The 18,783-nt window shown below is 62.8% G+C and overlaps 1 protein-coding gene across 3 annotated transcripts in view; it reads right to left on the reverse strand.

Annotated features, from left to right (window-relative positions):
* LRP1 (LDL receptor related protein 1) overlaps positions 1–18,783 on the reverse strand; it is a 74,812-nt gene that overhangs the window by 30,627 nt on the left and 25,402 nt on the right. For all 3 annotated transcript variants that reach the window (XR_004361172.1, XM_032713653.1, XM_032713652.1), the window contains exons 7-24: positions 10,530–10,692; positions 9,303–9,525; positions 8,940–9,129; positions 7,762–7,905; positions 7,312–7,548; positions 6,962–7,142; positions 6,615–6,837; positions 6,270–6,459; positions 5,792–5,917; positions 5,554–5,694; positions 5,169–5,294; positions 4,832–4,948; positions 4,645–4,725; positions 1,925–2,092; positions 1,466–1,648; positions 978–1,178; positions 631–876; positions 229–426 (exon numbers count right to left, since the gene is read on the reverse strand). Coding sequence is in view for 2 of the 3 variants with exons in the window: in XM_032713653.1 (XP_032569544.1) it covers positions 229–426; positions 631–876; positions 978–1,178; positions 1,466–1,648; positions 1,925–2,092; positions 4,645–4,725; positions 4,832–4,948; positions 5,169–5,294; positions 5,554–5,694; positions 5,792–5,917; positions 6,270–6,459; positions 6,615–6,837; positions 6,962–7,142; positions 7,312–7,548; positions 7,762–7,905; positions 8,940–9,129; positions 9,303–9,525; positions 10,530–10,692 (3,138 nt within the window). In the remaining variant the exon portion in view is untranslated. The remainder of the gene's footprint in view (positions 1–228; positions 427–630; positions 877–977; positions 1,179–1,465; positions 1,649–1,924; positions 2,093–4,644; positions 4,726–4,831; positions 4,949–5,168; positions 5,295–5,553; positions 5,695–5,791; positions 5,918–6,269; positions 6,460–6,614; positions 6,838–6,961; positions 7,143–7,311; positions 7,549–7,761; positions 7,906–8,939; positions 9,130–9,302; positions 9,526–10,529; positions 10,693–18,783) is intronic.

The following is an 18,783-nucleotide window of genomic DNA, read 5'->3' on the forward strand; positions in this document are numbered from 1 at the left end:
CCTGCTGCCCCACTGTGGGAGCAGCAGTGATGGGGAGGGGGCCCAGCTCCGTGCCCAGCTGCTGGGCTGCAATTACCAGCAGGGAAGCACTGGGAATGCTAATTAACTCCTGCATAATGAGAGCAGAATGGGATCAGCTGCCACATCACTGCAGGTGTCACGGAGTCACTGATCCCAGACCTGCAGCCCTGCCTTCCCAGCAGCCCCTCACACCCCAAGGCTCCGCACCCCCGTTCTCCAGCAGCTTTCCCCTGTAGATCTTGTCCTCCACCACGTCGGTCCAGTACAGGGAGCTCTGGTTGAGGTGGAAGTCCAGGGCGATGGTGTTGCGCAGCCCGGGCACCAGGACACTGTAGTCCCCCCGGTGCAGGTCGATGCGACGGATCTCGTGGCGGTTGGAGAATATGATGAACGGCTTGAAGGGGTCTGAGGGGAGCAGGGATGGGTCAGAGAGGGCACGGACAGGGCAGGGGATCGTGTGCCCAGCCCTGGGCACAGCGAGGGGTCTGCTGTCAGCAGGCAGGACCCAGCCACGCCCATCAGCACAACCCTCAGCTCCACGAGAGGACAAATCCCAACCCGAGGCAGCCGGGGGGCTGCTGCCAGCCCCTGCAGCCCCCCCTCACACACCCAGGCTGCGGCAGCTCTCGCCGTCGGGCTCCAGCATCCAGCCCTCGTAGCAGGAGCACTTGACGTTGTACTTGTCCTGCTCGCACTTCTGGCTGCACTTGAGGTGCTTGGCACAGTAGCTCTGGATCTGGCAGGTCTTGTTGTCGGCGCCCAGCTCCATGCCCAGGGGGCAGGAGCACACGATGCCCTCGCCGGGGGCCACCGTGCAGTTGTGGCTGCAGCCGCCGTTGTTGAGGGAACACTGGTCTGGGGGGACAGGACGCGCTCTGGTCACCTCCTGGTCACCTCCTGGTCACCTCCCGGGACACGCCACGTCCCCACGTCCCCACCCCCTTCCCCGCGCTCACCGCAGAGCTCGCCCTCGTCGGAGCCGTCGCCGCAGTCATCGGAGCCGTCGCAGAGCTTCTCGGGGGGCAGGCAGATGGAGGTGTTGTTGGCACAGGTGTGCGAGGGGGGTTTGCACACCAGAGACTCGCAGTTCTCCTCGTCAGAGTTGTCCTCGCAGTCGCTGTCCCCGTCGCAGACCCAGGCCTTGCTGATGCAGCGGGCTGAGGGGGAGGGCGTGGGGAGGGGGCAGAGCAGACCCACAGGAGACGTTATTCCAGGCACCTGGGGTGCCCCAGAGCTGGTGTCCCTCCACCCCTTGTCCCCAACCCGCCAAGGCAAGTCCCAGCCCCTTCCCCAGGTCAGAGGGAGAGAAGGGATCCGAGGATGACGCCATCCGTCGAGATCACGGTTTGTGGGTTGGCCGCTCGTGTTCCCCCATTTCCCAGCGCTGGGAAGGCCAACTCAGCACCCCCAGTGAGGGTCCCCCCCTCCCTCCCCTTGCTCTCACCTGAGTCCTTGCAGCCAAACTTGACGTTGGGGTCGCAGACGTGGGTGACGCCCTCGCAGTTCTTCTCGTCGCTGGAGTCCATGCAGTCGGTGTCGCCGTCGCAGCGCCAGCGCATGGGGATGCACAGCCCGTCCAGCCGGCACTGGAACTCGTCCGCGTGGCACCCCCCGGGCGGGCGCGTGGCTGCGGGGAGGGGTCCTGCTCACTGCCTGCGCCCCGAGGAGCCCAGGGGCTCGGGGGGGGATCAGATGGGGGATCCCTGCTCTCAGCCAGCAGGGAAAGAGCCAGGGACACCCAGAGGCGCAGGAGGGGGATCCGGGCGCTCGGGGTGGGCAGAGGAAGCCGCAGAATTCCCTGCCTGGAAGCAGCGGGGCTCTGCTCGGGGAGGGGTCCGGCTCTCCAGGCCATGCCTGCGGTGGGGGGTCCGTGTCCCGCGCCCTCCCCCGTGCCGGGGCTCACCCTGGTTGGTGCAGTTGGCGTGGGTCTCGTCGCTGTAGTCGCCGCAGTCGTTGTCCCCGTCGCAGGTCCAGTGCACGGGGATGCAGCGCCCGCTGTTGCACTTGAACTGGTTGCTGGAGCAGGAGTGGCTGCAACCCGCCTCGTCACTGTTGTCCCCACAGTCGTTGTCTGGAGGGGGAAGGGGAGCGGGCAGGGGGTCAGCGGGCGCCCGACGGGGAGGGGGCTGGCGGAGGAACAGCAGGAGGGAGGACAGCAGAGACCCCCCCGCTGGAGGCAGCGGTGGGGGAAGCAGGGAACGACAGGGACACGGGGCAGAGCACGCCAGGGAATGACAGGGATGTGGGGCAGAGCAGACAGGACATGGGGTGACAGCAGCCCCTCGGCGCCGGCGGCGGGACCCCCACCAGAGACCAGAGACCCCCGGCCCTTCCACCCCCCTGTTTGCCACAGCACCAGCAGCGCACAGAGAAAATGAAACACAGAAACTGCATAGATCAGCCATGAACCTGGGGAGGCTCCGCTCCACTCTGGGGGGAGCGGGGCTGGGGCACGGGGCGCTCCTCGGGGGGTGCACCCACGGGGAGGGGGCCGGTGCAGCCAATTGGGGGGGTCAGATTGCCTGGAGGAAACCCCCTGGCCCGCTGATGGGCAGGGGGAGCTTTGGTCTGAGGGTACCAGGACACTGGCAATGCAGCCCCTCTGCTGGTTCAGCATGGGGGGCCTGGCTCGGGGACCACGACAGGGCTCCATTCCACTGGGGATGCCCCATCCGAGCCTGGCCAAGGTTATTGGCTCCTGGTGCCTCACGATGGGACAGGGACCATGGCACAGCTGGGAACAATGGCACTGCTCAGGGCAATGGCACTGCTGGCTGTACACGGCCTCACCAGCAGCTCAGCTCCTGTACCTGCAGCCCCTCCGGGCTTCCACCAAGAGAAGCTTCCCAAGTGGCTCTGCTTGGTGAGCTGGGAGGGACACTGGGTTCACTCCCTGGCACCCAGCACATCCCTCCCACTGCTGGAGAGCACGGGGGGCATCGCTGGAGAGCGTGGGGGACATTGCCAAGGCAGAGAGCTTGGCAGGCACTGTCAGAGAGAGCAGGTGGCATTGCCAGAGGCACAGGGGGCATTGCTGGAGGCACAGGGGCATTGCCAGAGGCACAGGGGGCATTGCTGGAGGCATGGGGGGCATTGCTGGAGGTACAGGGGGCATTGCTGGAGGCACAGGGGGCATTGCTGGAGGCATGGGAGGCATTGCCAGATGCACAGGGGCATTGCCAGAGGCACAGGGAACATTGCTGGAGGCACAGGGGCATTGCCAGAGGCACAGGGGGCATTGCTGGAGGCACAGGGGGCATTGCCAGAGGCATGGGAGGCATTGCCAGATGCACAGGGGCATTGCCAGAGGCACGGGGAACATTGCTGGAGGCACAGGGGCATTGCCAGAGGCACAGGGGGCATTGCTGGAGGCACAGGGGGCATTGCTGGAGGTACAGGGGGCATTGCTGGAGGCACAGGGGGCATTGCCAGAGGCATGGGAGGCATTGCCAGATGCACAGGGGCATTGCCAGAGGCACGGGGAACATTGCTGGAGGCACAGGGGCATTGCCAGAGGCACAGGGAACGTTGCTGGAGGCATGGGGGGCATTGCCAGTGTCCAGAAGAGCAGCCCCACGGGGCTCACAGCCCTCTGGAGGGGCAGGTTTGGGGGCTCAGGGGCCAGGTGGGGGTCTGGTGCATGTTGATCTATGCACTAACCGGTAGGCTTTGGACAGTTCTTTTCGTCAGAGCCATCCCCACAATCTTTTTCTGAAACACAGAACCACCAGACAGGAGCGTGGGCACAGTGACAAACACAACACACCACGGCACAGCGGGCGGCACAGAGACACCGGGACGTGGACACAGACACAGACACACACACAGGCTGGGCAGGCACCGGGCGGCGAGACCAGAAGCAGCAGAGGGGGCTGGGGGAGCAGGGGCAGCCGGGCTGGGGGAGCCCTGTGGTGCTACAGCTCCTGCCCTGGGCAGGCCTGTGGCTGCATGAAGGGGCTTCACACCATGGCCTGGCTGCCATGGTGGGGGATCCCAGGAGAAGGGACCACCCTCGGCAGGGCCAGCTCTGAGGGAGCTCAGGGAGGCTCCAGGGAGAGTCCTCCACCCACAGCTCCACTAATCCCCAGGGCTCATCCATGTCTCGTCTGCTCTGAAGCCACTAATTAAACATAACGATGCAGAGCGGCTCAAATAAACTTGTGGGGAAGCAAAGCAGCCTTGGGGCAAACCCTCTGTCCCAGGCCTGGCCCTGCAAAGATCCGAGGGCAGATGGGAGCTGACCAGGAGAGCTTTCCAGCCCTCCCTGGGGCTGCAGGACGTGGCTGAGCCCTTCCAGCTGCACCAGCCACTCTGTGCTCAGCTCCAGCTCTAGGGCAGAGTTTTGGAGACCTTTCAAAGGGCGTCAAGGTCTGAAACGATCCCTGCCGGGTTATTCCTGCAGCACACGCTGCGCTGGGGGCAGCCAAGGGAAATGTGGGGCTGGAGATTGCAGGATGAGCTCGGCTTTGCCTCACACCTGTTCCCTCTGGGACCTGGGCTCTGCCCTTCAGCACGTGCTGAGAACTGGCCCTTGCCCAGGCGGGGTCCCTGCCAGGCTGCACCCCCGCCTCGGGTCTCGCCGTCCCCACAGGACCGGCCGTGGGGTCCGGGCCGGGCTCTCACCGTTGTCACAGCGCCAGTTGATGTTGATGCAGCGCCCGTTGTTGCAGGTGAACTGTGTCAGGGGGAAGCAGGTCGGGTAGGCTGTGGAGGAGGCAGAGGCACCATGAGCACGGGGACACCCCACGGAGGGGTGAGGGGCAGCACCCCCAGAGCCCCCCGTGCTCCCAGTGCTCCCAGTCCCACTCACCGCACGAGGCCGACTCGTCGGAGCGGTCCCCGCAGTCGTCGTCCAGGTCACACGTCCAGGAGATGGGGATGCAGCGGCCGCTGGCGCAGGAGAACTGGTTGGGGGAGCAGGTCCGGGCTGGCCAGGGAGGGACACACAGAGCATTAGTGGCTGGTGCTGCCTTGCTTTGCCAGGGGAAGGTGGGGAACAACCCCCGGGCTCCTGCGGGGCACAGCTGAAGCCAAGGTGGGCACAGGGATGTGTGAGATCCCAACAGCTCAGCCCACAGGGAACAGCAATGTCTGTGGCTCAGCGAGGACTCTCCCACAGCTCCCCGAGGACAAGGCAGGCTCCTCACCCGAGCAGGTGGAGTTGGACTCATCCTCGTTGTTCCCGCAGTCGTTGTCCCCGTCGCAGAGCCAGCGGTTGGGGATGCAGCGGTTGTTCTTGCACTTGAAGCGGTCCGAGGGGCAGGTGTGCTGGTCTGTGGGGGGACACCCGCTCAGGACCTGCCCCTCATCCCACCCCATCCCTCCTCCACGTCCAGTGCAGGAAAAATAGACAGAAAAGGGCTGGAGCCTAAGGCAAACTGGGGATCAGGATCCCAACCACCATTTCTCCCTTCAACCACACTCAATCCCACTCCCTTCCTCCAGCTGGGGAGGGGACGGAGGGGTCCTGGCTGCCCGACCCAGCCCCAGCCACCGGCCCCAAATCCCAGCACACAGGAGGGGGTCACGCACGGCAGAGCTCGGGGGCCTCGTCGCTGTTGTCCAGGCAGTCGTTGTCCCCGTCGCACTTCCAGCGCTCCTGGATGCAGCGGTTGTTCTTGCAGGCGAACTCCCCGGGCTGGCACTGCGGCGGGGGGATGTAGGACGGGTTGGCTGCCGGGGGAAAGCACAGCGAGGATTTGAACCGGGTGACCAAGTACAGCATCCCGTGGGGAAAGGGGGTCCCCAGGAGGGGCCCAGGGCAGCCTACCCTGGCAGGTGACGGAGTCCGACCCCAGGATCTGGTCCTCGGCGCAGGCGCACTGGCGGCCCCGGGGGGTGGCCAAGCACAGGCTGCTGCAGCCCCCGTTGTTGACGCGGCACTTGTTGGAGCCCACTGCGGAGGCAAAGCGGGGTGAGGAGATGGGACCTCTGTGCCCAGGGACCCCTGCAGACCACGGGGGTGTCCCTGGACTCCTGGACACCCTCAACGGACTCCACAGTTGGAACCCAGCTGGAGACCCCAGCTCACGAGGCCAGGGGGACCCCTCAGGGGACACAGAGCCTGGTGGAATAGGGGTGGGAGAGGGAGGGAAGGCTGCAAGGGCAGGGGATGAGCACCAGCAGAGTTTACGGACAGAAAGACAGCGTGCACGGGGATGGCCCAAAGGAAGCGAAAAGAGGTGGGGGGGCTGCTTAGGCAGGGCTCATCCTCACCCCCCAGCCCCACCCCTGCTCCAGGCCCCCACCTTGCTGCTGCTGCGCGTCGTACATCCGGATCTCGAAGATGGGCGGGCGCTCGTTGCGGAGCAGGCTCACGGCCTTGGAGGCCTGGTCCAGCCGGTAGATGCTGCCGCTGCGGTACTCGGTCCAGAAGAGGAAGTTGCTGTAGTGGCACAGCCCGAAGGCGTGGTTCAGCTCCGGGCCCTCGTACACGATCTGCGGGCAGGACGAGAGGCTCCGTGAGCCGGGATGGACACTGGGGGACGGGGCAAGGGATGGTGGAAGGGGAGAGAGGGAGGCAATGCCCCGGCTGCCCACAGCCCCAGTGCTGGGGTGATCAGCGTCCCGGGGCCTGTGGGACCCCCACTCGCCTTCCGCTCGGTGCCGTTGAGATAGACCATCTCGATGCGGTCGTAGAAAGCGTCCACCCAGTACAGGATCTTGGCCGGGATGTCCAGGCTCAGCCCGTTGGGCCACAGGACGGTCTTGGAGGTGATGAAGATGTTGCGGTTGGAACCGTCCATCCAGGCCCTCTCGATCTTGCCCCTCTTGCTGTCCTTGGGATCCTCCTCCCAGTCCGTCCAGTACATCCACCTGCCACAGACCCGAAGCTGAGCCCTGGCCCCGTCGTCACAGCTCGTGACAGTGCAGAGACCCGACCACGTCCCTGTGGCCGTGTCATCCCCCCAGCCAGCCCTGCCCAGCCCGGCACCCGCACCCGTTCAGGGGGTCCACCACGATGGCGCGGGGGTGCGTCATCTTCCCCTCGATCAGCGTCTTCCGCGTCTGGGCGGCCTTCTCCAGCCGCGCCACGCTGATGGTCTTCTTGGGGCCATCATCTGTCCAGTACAGGTTGTTCCCCATCCAGTCCACAGCGATCCCTTCCACGTTGTGGATGCCTTTGGGGAAAAGCCGGAGCGGGCGCGTCACCAGCCGGGAGACGAGACGTGGAGGCAACAGCCCCACCTGACTCACGGTGTGTTCGGCACCGCCCGATCCCCGCTCAAACCAAGAGGGATGACGGGCCCCCAGCCCCGAGGGCACAGGCTGGGCCCCTCGGCCACGCACCGTCCTTCAGGATGGTCTCCCGCTCCGTGCCGTCGATCTTCTGGCGCCCGATGAGGTAACTGGTGGTGTCGGCGAAGTAGATGAAGCCGGTCTCGGCGTGGAAGTCCAGCGCTCGGGGGTTCATGAGGTTCTCGATGGGGATCATGTGCTCGTCCGGCACCTTGGCTCCCATGTCCATCCCGCGGATGATGCCCGGACGCCCCTTCCCGTACACCAGGAACAGCTCGTGCTCAGGCTCTGCGGAGAGACAGGGATGGCCGTGGCCACCAGCCAGGTCAGGGCAGTGCCAGAGGGGTGGCACATGGCACCGGGGCTGTCACGGGGTCACCACTACGACACAGAGGCCGGGAGGAGGCAGTGACCGGTGCCCACAGGGAGTGCAGAGCCCGCAGGCAGCCCAGGCCCCGGACCCTCGCCCCCCGCATTCCCCCCAGGAAGCCCAACACTCACTTTTGCAGGACTTCCCATCACTGCCCAGGCTGAACCCGGAGCGGCAGCGGCAGGTTCTGCTCTTGTGGCTGTTCCCCAGGAGGCAGATGTCGGAGCAGCCTCCCGGCTTCCCGAACTGATCCGGCTCGCAGGCGTGGCTCCGCACTGCAACACAAGGGGGCTGTGGCAGCCACAGGCACCAGAGCAGCACAGGGGGGGCCTGCTCTGCGTGGGGAGCACAGGGGGACAGGGACACGGGTCTGCAACCACAGGGACGTGGAGATGCTCTCATGGATCCTCCCTGGACTTTAGGGTGGCCCATTCCCTCTAGAGCTCCTGGCTGGTCAGTGAGGGGCTGAGCATCGCACAGGACAGTGCAGAGATGGGAAAGGACCTTCCTATGGGAAGGATCCCTGTGGAGAAGCCAGCCTGGCATGTCCCAGCACACTGCCACAGTCACAGGGCCACACTGCCCCACACCAGCCCACCCCTCACAGGCCACGGGGAGAGTGGGGCTGCACCAGCGGCACAGGGACAGCCTGGAGAGCCCCTTAATCACACTCCTTCCCCATTCAGAAATCTCCTGATTAATTTTGTATTCTGGAAAATGCCGAGCAGGCTGCAGACACTAAGAGGATTTTAAAGGAGTAAATTGATTAACTGCAGGAAGGTGCTGGGGGTGGAGCGGGCAGACAGGGATGGACACGGGGAGGGGACGGTGCAGAGCTGGAGCCTTTCAACTCCCTGGAAATCCTGGGAGCAGCGGGGTAAACACACAGGCAGTGGGGACTGAGAGTGTGTGGGACCATGAATATTTCAAGATGTCACATCTGCCCCCACGTCCCTCTGTGATCCATCAATCACGTGGTGCAGCTGCCACGTCCCTCACAGGAGGAGACGCAGCGAGAGCAGGGAATGGGGCACCCCGGGGTGTTTGGCAGCACCCAGGGCCTGGGCAGCAGGAATCACAGAATCACTGAGGTTGGAAAAGACCACCCCAGCTTGACAACGAGATCAGAGCACTGAGTACCACGTCCAGTCATTCCTTCAACACCTTCAGGGGTGGTGACTCCACCACCTCCCTGGGCAGCCCCTGCCAATCCCTGACCACCCTCTCCCTAAAGAAATTCTTCCTGAAATCCCACCCAAGCCCTCGTCCAAGGACCCAAGAAGCTGTTACAGCCAGGCTGGGCTCCCACCTGTGGGCTGGCGCCGCTGGTGGTAGATGTGGAGGGCTCCACCCTTGTCCACCCGTGTCACCACCTGGTACTCGGTGCTGTTGAAGCGGTTGACGCGGATGACGCTGGTTTTCTGCTGGGCGTTGGCGTTGTCAGAGTTGGTGGCGTACAGGTAGTTCTCAAAGACGGTCAGTCCGTACAGGTGCTCGATCTGCAAGGCACCAGCATCCACAAGGAATTCAGGAGTCAGGAGAAGCTGGCTCCCAGGCGTGCAAAACCCCTGATCCCACCTCTTGTCCTCATTTCACTCACAGCACAAGATCGTCCCTGACAGGACCGCGCTCAGTGCTCAGCCCCAAACCCAACCACCCCAAACCCACTCACCAGGATGCCCTGGATGATGGTGTGCCTGTTCTTGCCCTCGTAGTCCACCACCTCGATGTAGTCCAGGTAGGCATCGGCCCAGTACACCAGCCTGTTCACCAAGTCCAAGGTGATGCCGTGCGGGAAGACGATCTTGCTGTCCACCAGCTTGGTGCGGTTCTGCCCGTCCATGTCACAGCGCTCCACCTTGGGGATCTGCCCGTAGTCAGTGAAGAACACCTTGCTGTGGGAGAGGAGCAAAGGCAGGAGCTCAGAGCAGGGATGGCACGTTCACCCCCAGAGGAGGGAGGTGTGGACGTGTGGATGGTGTGTGCTCACGCCGGGAGGCAGAGGGGTGGCCGGGGTCTGGCACAGACTCCCAGGGGAGCTTCAACCCAGATGTGTTGGTGTCACTGGAGGAGGTCCAGGGCCCTCCACACGTACCCATGGGGTTGTACAAGTTAAAACACAACCTGAGGCATCTGCCTGGGCACCCAGGAGTTGTCCTGCCTGTGGTAGCATCTCCTACCACTGCACTTCCCAACAAGGTCCAGCCAGAGACGGGGATGGGCACCACCACCACAGAGCCCAGGGGACTTAACTCAGTCCCCTGTGGGGCTTCTCTGCACCTGCCCTCCTCAAGGCTGGAGTCTTCTCCAAGTTTCCCTGCAGTATTTATTTGTTTATATAAAATACTCCCAATTTTCTGCTCAATAACACCAGCTTTCTCCATCCAGGCAAAGAGGGAAGAGCCAATCTGGAAAGCAGGAGGTGAGGGGGGGGATTTCCCTCTTTGCTGGTTACTGTACTCTGCCCACTGTGGCCTCAGCCACGCCAGCTCCCCACTCCCAGGGCCCAGCAGCTGCTGTGCGTGCCCTGAGCTGCTCCAGTGATTCAGCATCCCGGCTTCCCCAGCCCTGGGATTGTGCAGAGGCAGCTGCCGGACACACAGGCACGAGGGAGCCGCTCCAGCCGTGCAAGGAGCCGACTGTTCCAGCTCCCAAAAGCCGGAGTAAAGCTGTGGACACGCTGCGTGGCACGAGCTGGGAGCAGCAGCTTATCCCGAGCTGGGCCAGGGGGGTCCTGCAGGACTGAGCCCTGTGGAGATGCTGCCGGGGCAGGAGGAGTGGGAGGTGTCCCTGCAGAGATGGGGGCTTGACACGGGCAGGTACAGGAGACCCCCGAGCCCCAGAGGGACAGACCACCCTTGCCAGCTGTCCCCAGGGGCAGTGAATTCCCAGGACTCACCCCATGGCTGGGTCCAGCGCGATCCCCTTGGGATTGTAGAGCTCCAGGTCCAGCAGAGTGACACAGGTGTCCCCGTTCTTGTTGCAGACAAAGATCCTGTCATCGATGTCGTCCACGAAGTAGAAGTTGCCCGTGAGCCAGTCGATGGCCATCTGCTCCACGTCTGGGCCAGGACAGGGGTGAGGGGGGTTAGACAGGGAAGGAGGGAGCCAGGAACCCCCCCATGGGGTCCCTGATCCCAGCCCAGCCCACTGGGGTCACAAGCACCAACACAGCTGGGGAATGAGGCCGCGGGAGCCACGAGGGCACCAGGACCTGCCCCACTCCAGGGACCTGCCCTGGTCACCCCACATGGAGCCACATGGCACCCCCAGCACCCCCAGCACCCCATCCTCTGCTCCCCAGGCACATGGGACCTGCTGCCCCCCAGGCAGCCCCGTGACAAGCCGGGGAAATCACACACACCCAGGAGAGCATCCAGTACAAACACTGAGAGAGCATCCTGCAGAAACACCGGGAACACATCCCACAGGAACACCAGTGGAGCAGGGGAAGCTCTGCAAGGTGGGTGCCAGAGGAGGGAGGGGGCAGCAGGGAAGGGGAAGGGGCTCCAGCCACAGCACTGGGACGTCCCAGAGCAGCGTGGCAGAGGGGGGGCTGTGGGCAGATCCCCCTGGGTGAGGTGGGAGCGGAGCTAATCCGGAGCCGCAGGGACACCCTGGAGCCTGGAGCAGGTGAGAGACAGCACCTGGCACGCAGCGTGTGAGCACTTAATTAAACCAGTGAAAGCCTGTTAAATCGGATAAACCCAACGCACCCGAATTCCTGCCTTGCCACCGGGTCAGTGCTCAGCCCTGCTCAGCCCTCCCCGCACCCGCCAGGGCAGGGGCCGGGGTGAGGGGCTGCAGGTCTCAGAGATGCCAAGTGCTTTGGGTTAGTGCCCCCCAGGACCCCGTGCCCCCAGCACGGCAGCACCACAGTCGAGGCACGGGTAAGGTGGAGCAGGGACGGGGGCACAGCAACCCCCCAGGCTGGGCACCCCAAGGCCAGCAGGACCCAGACAGCCCCGGAGGAGCAGGGCCAGACACCACTGAATTATTAACCAACGCAGCAGCTTGGAAGGGAAAACATGAATCAAGCCAGGGCGTTTTGCAATGCCCCCCACCCCCCCTGCTCGCGGGGCTCACCCCGGCGATGCCGCTGGGACGGGATGAGACCACGGGATGAGCACACAGAAGTCTGGGGGGGCACAAACCCCAGCTCCCCGTGCCTGGGCTATCCAGGCCACCTCTCTCAGCCCTTGTGCCCAGGTCACAGCCCTGGGGATGGGGACATCCAGCCGGGGGTGATGCCGACAGTGACCCCCCTCCGGAAGGGCGAGGCCGCGGCGCCCGCAGCCACCACCCGGGGTGAGGCAGCTCGTTAAAAACAAGTGGAAACAGCCCGAGCCAAGGAACGAGCATCAACCCCAAACCCATGGCCAGCACAGGGCTCCCGACGTGCCAGGGCCAGCGCTTGGGCTCCTGGGGCTCCTGGGCCAGCTGGGACCCCCAAGCCCCCCAAGCCCAGCTCCTGGGGCGATAGAGGGGTTTGTGCTGAGCAAAAACCACCTAAAAATGTGCACTGGGGTGCCAAGAGTCACCCTGTGCCCCTGAGATGGGGCTGCCCGAGTCCTGCTGTCACAACCAGCAGCCCCAACCCTCCCCTGCACTCCCAGCACCCCGAACCCCCTCGACACGGGGAGGGGGTGGCAGGGCCAGGCACAGCCCTGCCAGGGAGAGAAACACTTCAGCAAAGGGATGTGCAAGAATTCCCCAAAAAAAAGCAGGTCTTGGCTGGCGCCTGCGTGGCTGAGTCAGAGTCACAGGACCGGGGGAGGGATCCAAGCAGGGGCGGGTGGGGAGTGTTGGTGGGACGGCGCGGGGGCCCTCGCCCCCCACCCAGGGCTGGGGACCCCCGGGTTCTCCTCCTGGAGGGGGCCCAGCCATCGCCATCACCCCTTTCCCGTCACTCTCCTGCCTCAGCAGCCACATCCCGCCGAGCCGGAGCTGAGTCCAGCCCTTCCAAGGGGGGAAGTTCACCAACACTCGAAGAGGAATCTGGAGGGAAAACAGCCAAAACAAGCCACAGACTTCCAGCCCTGCTCTCCCCTCACACCCACCCTGCCACAGCTCCCCCGGGGATCAGAAGGGTCCTGGTGCCCCCCGGGGGTCTCTGGCCTGGCCCCTGCTCCGAGCAGGACAGCACCGGGCCGGGGGTGACGCAAGCACTTGCTCCTCTCCAGGGCTGTATTTTTGCAGCTGGAAAGCATTACCCTCCTCAAAGGCTTTTGTTTTCCAGCTTTGCTCCTTCTCTCCCTGCTCACCATCCTCCCCCCTCCTTCACAGGAATCACTTTTTATTATTATTATTTTTATTATTATTATTTTCAGCTCTTTCTTGTAGCCTCAGCTAAACCTGGATTTCCTCTTGAACTTTCGGTGGAAGCTAATTTAGCAAACGTCTATTTTTAACCCCCGGTGTTGGCCTGCAGAAACCTCCCCCCCTCCATCTCGGCAGAGGGGAGGAGTGGGGGGCACAGACTCTCCCCCACTGTGTCCCCCCAGGAGCAGAGTGCCAGAGTGCCAGTTCCCCCCAGGGAAGGTGCCACGGCCACCCATGATCATCAAGACACACCACGGACCCAACTGAGGGGACCCAGCAGCGATGACCCTGTCCCTGGACATGGAGGGGTCCTGCCACGACTTCCACGGGAGCAAGAATTTGGGGGCAGCGACCACCCCCTCCTCCTCCAGCCCCCGTGCCTCCTCCCCAGCAGTTCCCATCCTGGAGTCAGTCCTGCTCCTTGCTCAACCCCGGCGGGGCGTTGCGGGCGGTTGCGACATGCCGAACTCATTTCCCAAGATTTATTTATTTGGGAGTGTTTGGAAAGGAGTTGGTGGGGGGCAGAGAATGGGGGATGTCGGCTCTTCCAAGGCTCTTCCCGGGAGAAGCAGCCAAACAAGCTGGTGGGGCCGGGGGGTCCAGGCTGGCAGCCCCCCTGGGGGTGAGGGGGCCTTCCCAGCAGGGAGGGGGGACGGAGGGAGCACCCACAAGTTCACCAGCGTTGCTCAACGCGGGCGGGTTGGCAAATTCAGCAAAGCCCGAAACCCACCCGCACAGATGTTTCCTGGTTTCACACCCACCACGGCCCGAGAGATCCTGACCGAGCTGGTGCTGCCACCAGATCCTCTGGGCCACACTGCGCTCGGATCTTCCCCTTTCACGGAACCCCGGGATGGTTTGGGTCGGAAGGGATCTCAAAGATCCCCCAGTCCCACCCCCTGCCAGGGGCAGGGTCACCTTCCACTAGACCAGGTTGCTCCAAGTCCCATCAAGCCTGACCTTGAGCACTTCCAGGGATGGGGCAGCCACAGTTTCTCTGGCCAACCTGTGCCAGGGCCTCCCCACCCTCACAGGGAGGAATTCCTCCCCAGTATCCCATCTAACTCTGCCCTCTGGCAGTTTGAAGCCATTCCCCCTCATCCCGGCACTCCATGCCCTTGTCCAAAGTCCCTCTCCATCTCTCTTGGAGCTCCCTTAGGCACTGGAAGGGGCTCTAAGGTCTCCCCAGAGCCCTCCCTTCTCCAGCTGCCTCCAGAGCAGAGGGGCTCCAGCCCTCAGAGCATCTCCGTGGCCTCCTCTGGTCACATCCTTCCTATGCTGGGACCCCAGAGCTGGATGCAGTGCTCCAGGTGAGACATCCCACTCAAAGAACTCCCTGACACAAGTGGGTCATCGACCCCACGCTGCCCTCGGGAGCTGCAGCCAGAGGTTCCCCCTCCCAGAGCCCGATCCACCTGATTTACCCCTCTCCCAGTCAAGCACTGCAGAGCTGTGGGTTTTTTTTGGGGAAGGAGCTTTGCTGACCCAGCACATAACTTTGCTCTGCATGAATCAGTTGCTGTGCAGTCTGCAAACACATCAATTGTGGCCTGACAGGAGGAGGAAGGAAACGCGCAATCTTCCCTCAGATTAAACCAGGGATTTCGACACCGTCCCCAGACAGCTGCGAGGGGCACGAGGGGCACGAGGGGCACGAGGGGGACGAGGGAGATGAGGGGGATGAGGGGGATGAGGGGGATGAGGGGGATGAGGGGGACGAGGGGGATGAGGGGGACGAGGGGGACGAGGGGGACGAGGGGGACGAGGGGGACGCAGCCACTCCACAGCTCCCCCGGGCTCCTGCCCCTGGAGCGAGGAAGAAGAGAAACCCTCTAAAGCTGTGGAGGTGCAACGAGCTCAAGAACCAGCACATCAAAAAATCACCAAATTCCAGGATTAGTGAGGTTGGAAAAGACCTCCAAGACCATCGAGTCCAACCTGTGCCCAATCCCCACCTCGTCACCCAGCCCAGAGCCCTGAGTGCCACCTCCAGTTGTTCCCTGCACACCACCATGGATGAGGACTCCAAACCTCCCTGGGCAGCCCCTTCCAATGCCTGACCACCCTTTCCATGCAGAAATTCCTCCTGAAATGTGTGGATGTGGCACTTGGGGATGGGGACATGGTTCAGGGGTGGCCTGGCAGTGCTGGTTGGACTCGATGGTCTCAGAGGGCTTTTCCAACCTCAATAATTCCATGATTCTAAGTCTGGGAGAAACTCCACTTCCCAGCTACCCCTCAAGGGAGCACTGCCAGGAGAGCAGGACAGGGACACTGGTCAGGAGAAGTCCTGGCCCTGCCTGAAGCAGCCAGAGACATCACTGGGCATGGAGCTCCAGCACCAAATCCTGGTTCCTGTTCTGCTGAGGAGCATTTCCCCCTCACCCCAACATCAAATCCTTGTTCCTGTTCTGCTGAGGAGTATTTCCCCCTCACCCCAACATCAAATCCTTGTTCCTGTTCTGCTGAGGAGCATTCTCCCCTCACCCCAGCACATGGGATGGAGAACAGAGCCGGACCGAGCTCCGCTGCCAACATCTGCATGTTGGTTTTTAAATAAAGAATAATAAAGAATAAATAAAGAATATTTATGTCCAAGCGCATCTGCAGTGACAGCCCAGTTCTTGCTCCAGCCAGCCACGATGGATCAGCCCTGACACGAACCCCAGGTGCCTCGGGAGGCAGAGAGGGAACCGTGGGGGCCACAGTCCAAGCGACAACACCCCAGAGCCGCCCGTCGGTGCCGCGGCAGACGCGGAGATCCCACCCCGAGAGCAGCGTCCCCTGCTCCTGGCACAACCCACCCCACGGGGCAGGGGGGGCCGTGGCCAACTCGCCACCCAGCGAGACACCCGGGCGGGCGCCCCACGTGCCCCCCGAGCCGCCGGCACACTCGGCCCCGGCGGAAAAACAGCTTGGAAAAGTCGCCGAATGTTTCGGCTCAGAAACGCCGGCGGCGGAGGAACGGAGGCTCGTCAGGAATGCGGTCCCCAGGGCCGCTCGAATACATCGGTTTCCTACTTTCCTTTTTATAGGGAATGATCCGTTTGATACATTTACATAATACCATAATCTGGAGGAATTTCTGCCTCTTCCCTCCCCAGACGTCCTCTCCCCGGGAGAACAAGACCGTCTCTGTGACGGCCCCGCGCTCCGTGGATAAACACTGCTCCTGGGGACAATTTTCCTTAATTAGAAGTATGTTAACGGGACGGGCACGAAGACAAACTCCCGCCCCGAAGGGCGCCGGACGGCCGGACAGGCACCCAGTGCCCCCGAGGGTCCGGCACGGCCCCCCCTCCCCCAGGAACAGCCACCTCCTTGTGTCCGAGCCGGACGGCGGAGGGGACGGCCACCACCACACAGGGCCACCGCCGTCACGTCGGCCTCGTTCCCTCAGCAAACCAGGCTCAAAAATAAATAAATTCACCCCCCTCTGCTGAGACGTTTCACTCCGAGGAGGAACCGCTGGGTGGAAGCCGGTGGCCCCCGTCCAGGGCGTCTGACTCGGCACTGGGACGGATCCCGGTGGCTCTGCACACACTCACACAACATTCCTGCACAAGCCAAACATTCCCCTGGGGGTAACACCGGCCCCCCTGGGGCTGTGCAGCCCCCCCCGGAGGGACGTCCCATCTTGGGAACGGGCAGAGCACTGATGGAAGGTGCTGGAGCATCGTCCTTGTCCAGGGAGCTCTGGGTTGTCAGACCACGCTCCCCGTGCCTCGGAGCCCCGGTACAGCACCACGGCTGCATCCAAAGGGGAACCGTGTCCGAGAGGTCACCAGCACCTCTCCAGCCCCCACCGACACAGCCCTCAGCTCCCCGGGGGGGGACACCCCAAAGCTGCCCCCTCCCCGTGTCCTGGCTCAGCCCTGCAGCATCTCTGCAGAGGCACCGGAGGTGGGAAGAGCAGGAACAGGGATGGAACGAGCTCCGGGCTGCGTGGAGGGCAGCCAAGGGACCGCTAATTGCTCTGCCTTAATGAGACCAGTCCATGGGTACAAATATTCCGCAGAGGCCGAGGGAGGGGCAGGGCACTTGGCTTCCTTCTGGGTGAGAGGAGAGAGACACAGGCTCGACAGGAACCCGAGGACTGTCACTGGGGTGATTTGGGGGCAGGGGGGGATGAGGAAGCAGAAATGGGGCCGGTGTGGGCAGAGAGGATCCCGCAGGGCTCGGCCGCGCGCGGTGAACCCGGCACGAGGCAGCACAGGATGGACACACGGACATGTGCAGGGACAGACACGCTCCTGTCCATATGAAATCAAACCCATCCCTGGGCACAAGAGGATCCTGATGACTCGGGACATCAGTGTCACCCTTTTGTCTCCAACGAGGTGGGAATGCAGCTCGTGAGACACCTCAGGGGTGGCCACAGGGAGACAGAAGGGACGAGTGGGGGAACCAAGAACACCCTTCCTCACCCTGCCACCACAGCCCGGGGGTCTCAGTCCCCCTGGGGGCTTTATTCCTGTCTCCTACAAGGGGAAACACCAGGCAATGGAAGTCAGAGGTGCCAGGCAGAGCTGCAGCGAGGTCCAGAGTGTCTCAGTGGCAGATCTGCCTCCAGAACAAACAGGGACCAGCAGGCTCTTCGTTAACAGACTGATTAAAATCATCATCATGGTGTTGTCCCTCTGACAAAACGAGCTGGTGTGAGGACCTGGACAGGGACACAGCCCCCAGCCCTTGCCCTCACTCAGTGCCTGCTCTCCCGTGTTGCTGCAACAAGAACAGCCATAAACAGTTAAAAAAAACCCAACAGAGAGGAACCAGGAGATGAAGTTACCAATCATCCCGCTCTCCTGCCAAGTGAGTTCACGTCGGAGCCTCTTTCTTGGCCAGGATGAGGCAGCAAGGAAGAAAAATAGCTTTCCATGCAAAGTGGGGGAAGAAATGTACTTGGATTCCTCTGCAGAGCAACATCGCCCTGAAATCAATCTGCCCCAGCGCCCACAGCTCCTCTGCCCGCTGGCACCGGGACAGGCCACGGGAGTGACAGGGCTGAGATGGAGTCAATGAAAACACCCCCCGAGACCAGCGTGCTGGGATTGATGCTGCCCAGGAAGGCATTTTAATAGTGGCCAGATTGCCAGCGTTTAGGGTTCGTAATGCGCTCGGGATCAAATGTCCTGATATTTCAAACCCCTTCCCGGGGGCTCCTTTTATAAAGGAAAACAACAAACCTTAAGCCGAGAAACAACAAATCACTGCACCTCTGCAGCCTGTTCCCAGCAGCCCCACACACATCCTGAGCTGCTGAATCCCTGCCTGGGAGCCACAATCCCCACAGAGCTGTGGGCTTGGCACTGTGGGGACATCAGGGGACCTGTTCCATGACAGGGACAACTGGGGAAACGGGGAAAACTGGAGCTCTGGGCACCTGGGCTGCTGGGGCAGGGATGGAGCAGTGCCAGGGTTGGGAAGGAGCGGTGCCAGCACCAGTGACCTGCCAGCACAATAAATGCATTCCCTGGCATCGCTGAGCTCCTGGTTCTGACCGCACAAAAAGCCACGGGAAAGGGGAAAAAGAAAAGGAAAGAGCAGGAGAAGGTGAAGAGAAGGGGAAGGGGAAGAGGAGCTGCCCTGAGAGCCACGGAGAAGTCCAGGGTTCCAGCTCCTGACACGTGTTCTCTAGTATTTTTCCACAGTCCCAGTAAAGGACTCCTGCCTTTCCCTGAATCCGAGTGTCACCCGATCACACCGCACCGGAGACGGGGATTTAACGCCGCTGTCGAGGTCAAGAGTGACCAGCACAGGGTTGGGCTGCTGCCAGCTCACAGTGGCCTCCTAAGGAGGGTCCTGCCCTCCCTGCACGCTCCAGGCAG

This window comes from Chiroxiphia lanceolata, chromosome 30 (assembly GCF_009829145.1).
Source record: "Chiroxiphia lanceolata isolate bChiLan1 chromosome 30, bChiLan1.pri, whole genome shotgun sequence".
Lineage (NCBI taxonomy): Eukaryota > Metazoa > Chordata > Aves > Passeriformes > Pipridae > Chiroxiphia > Chiroxiphia lanceolata.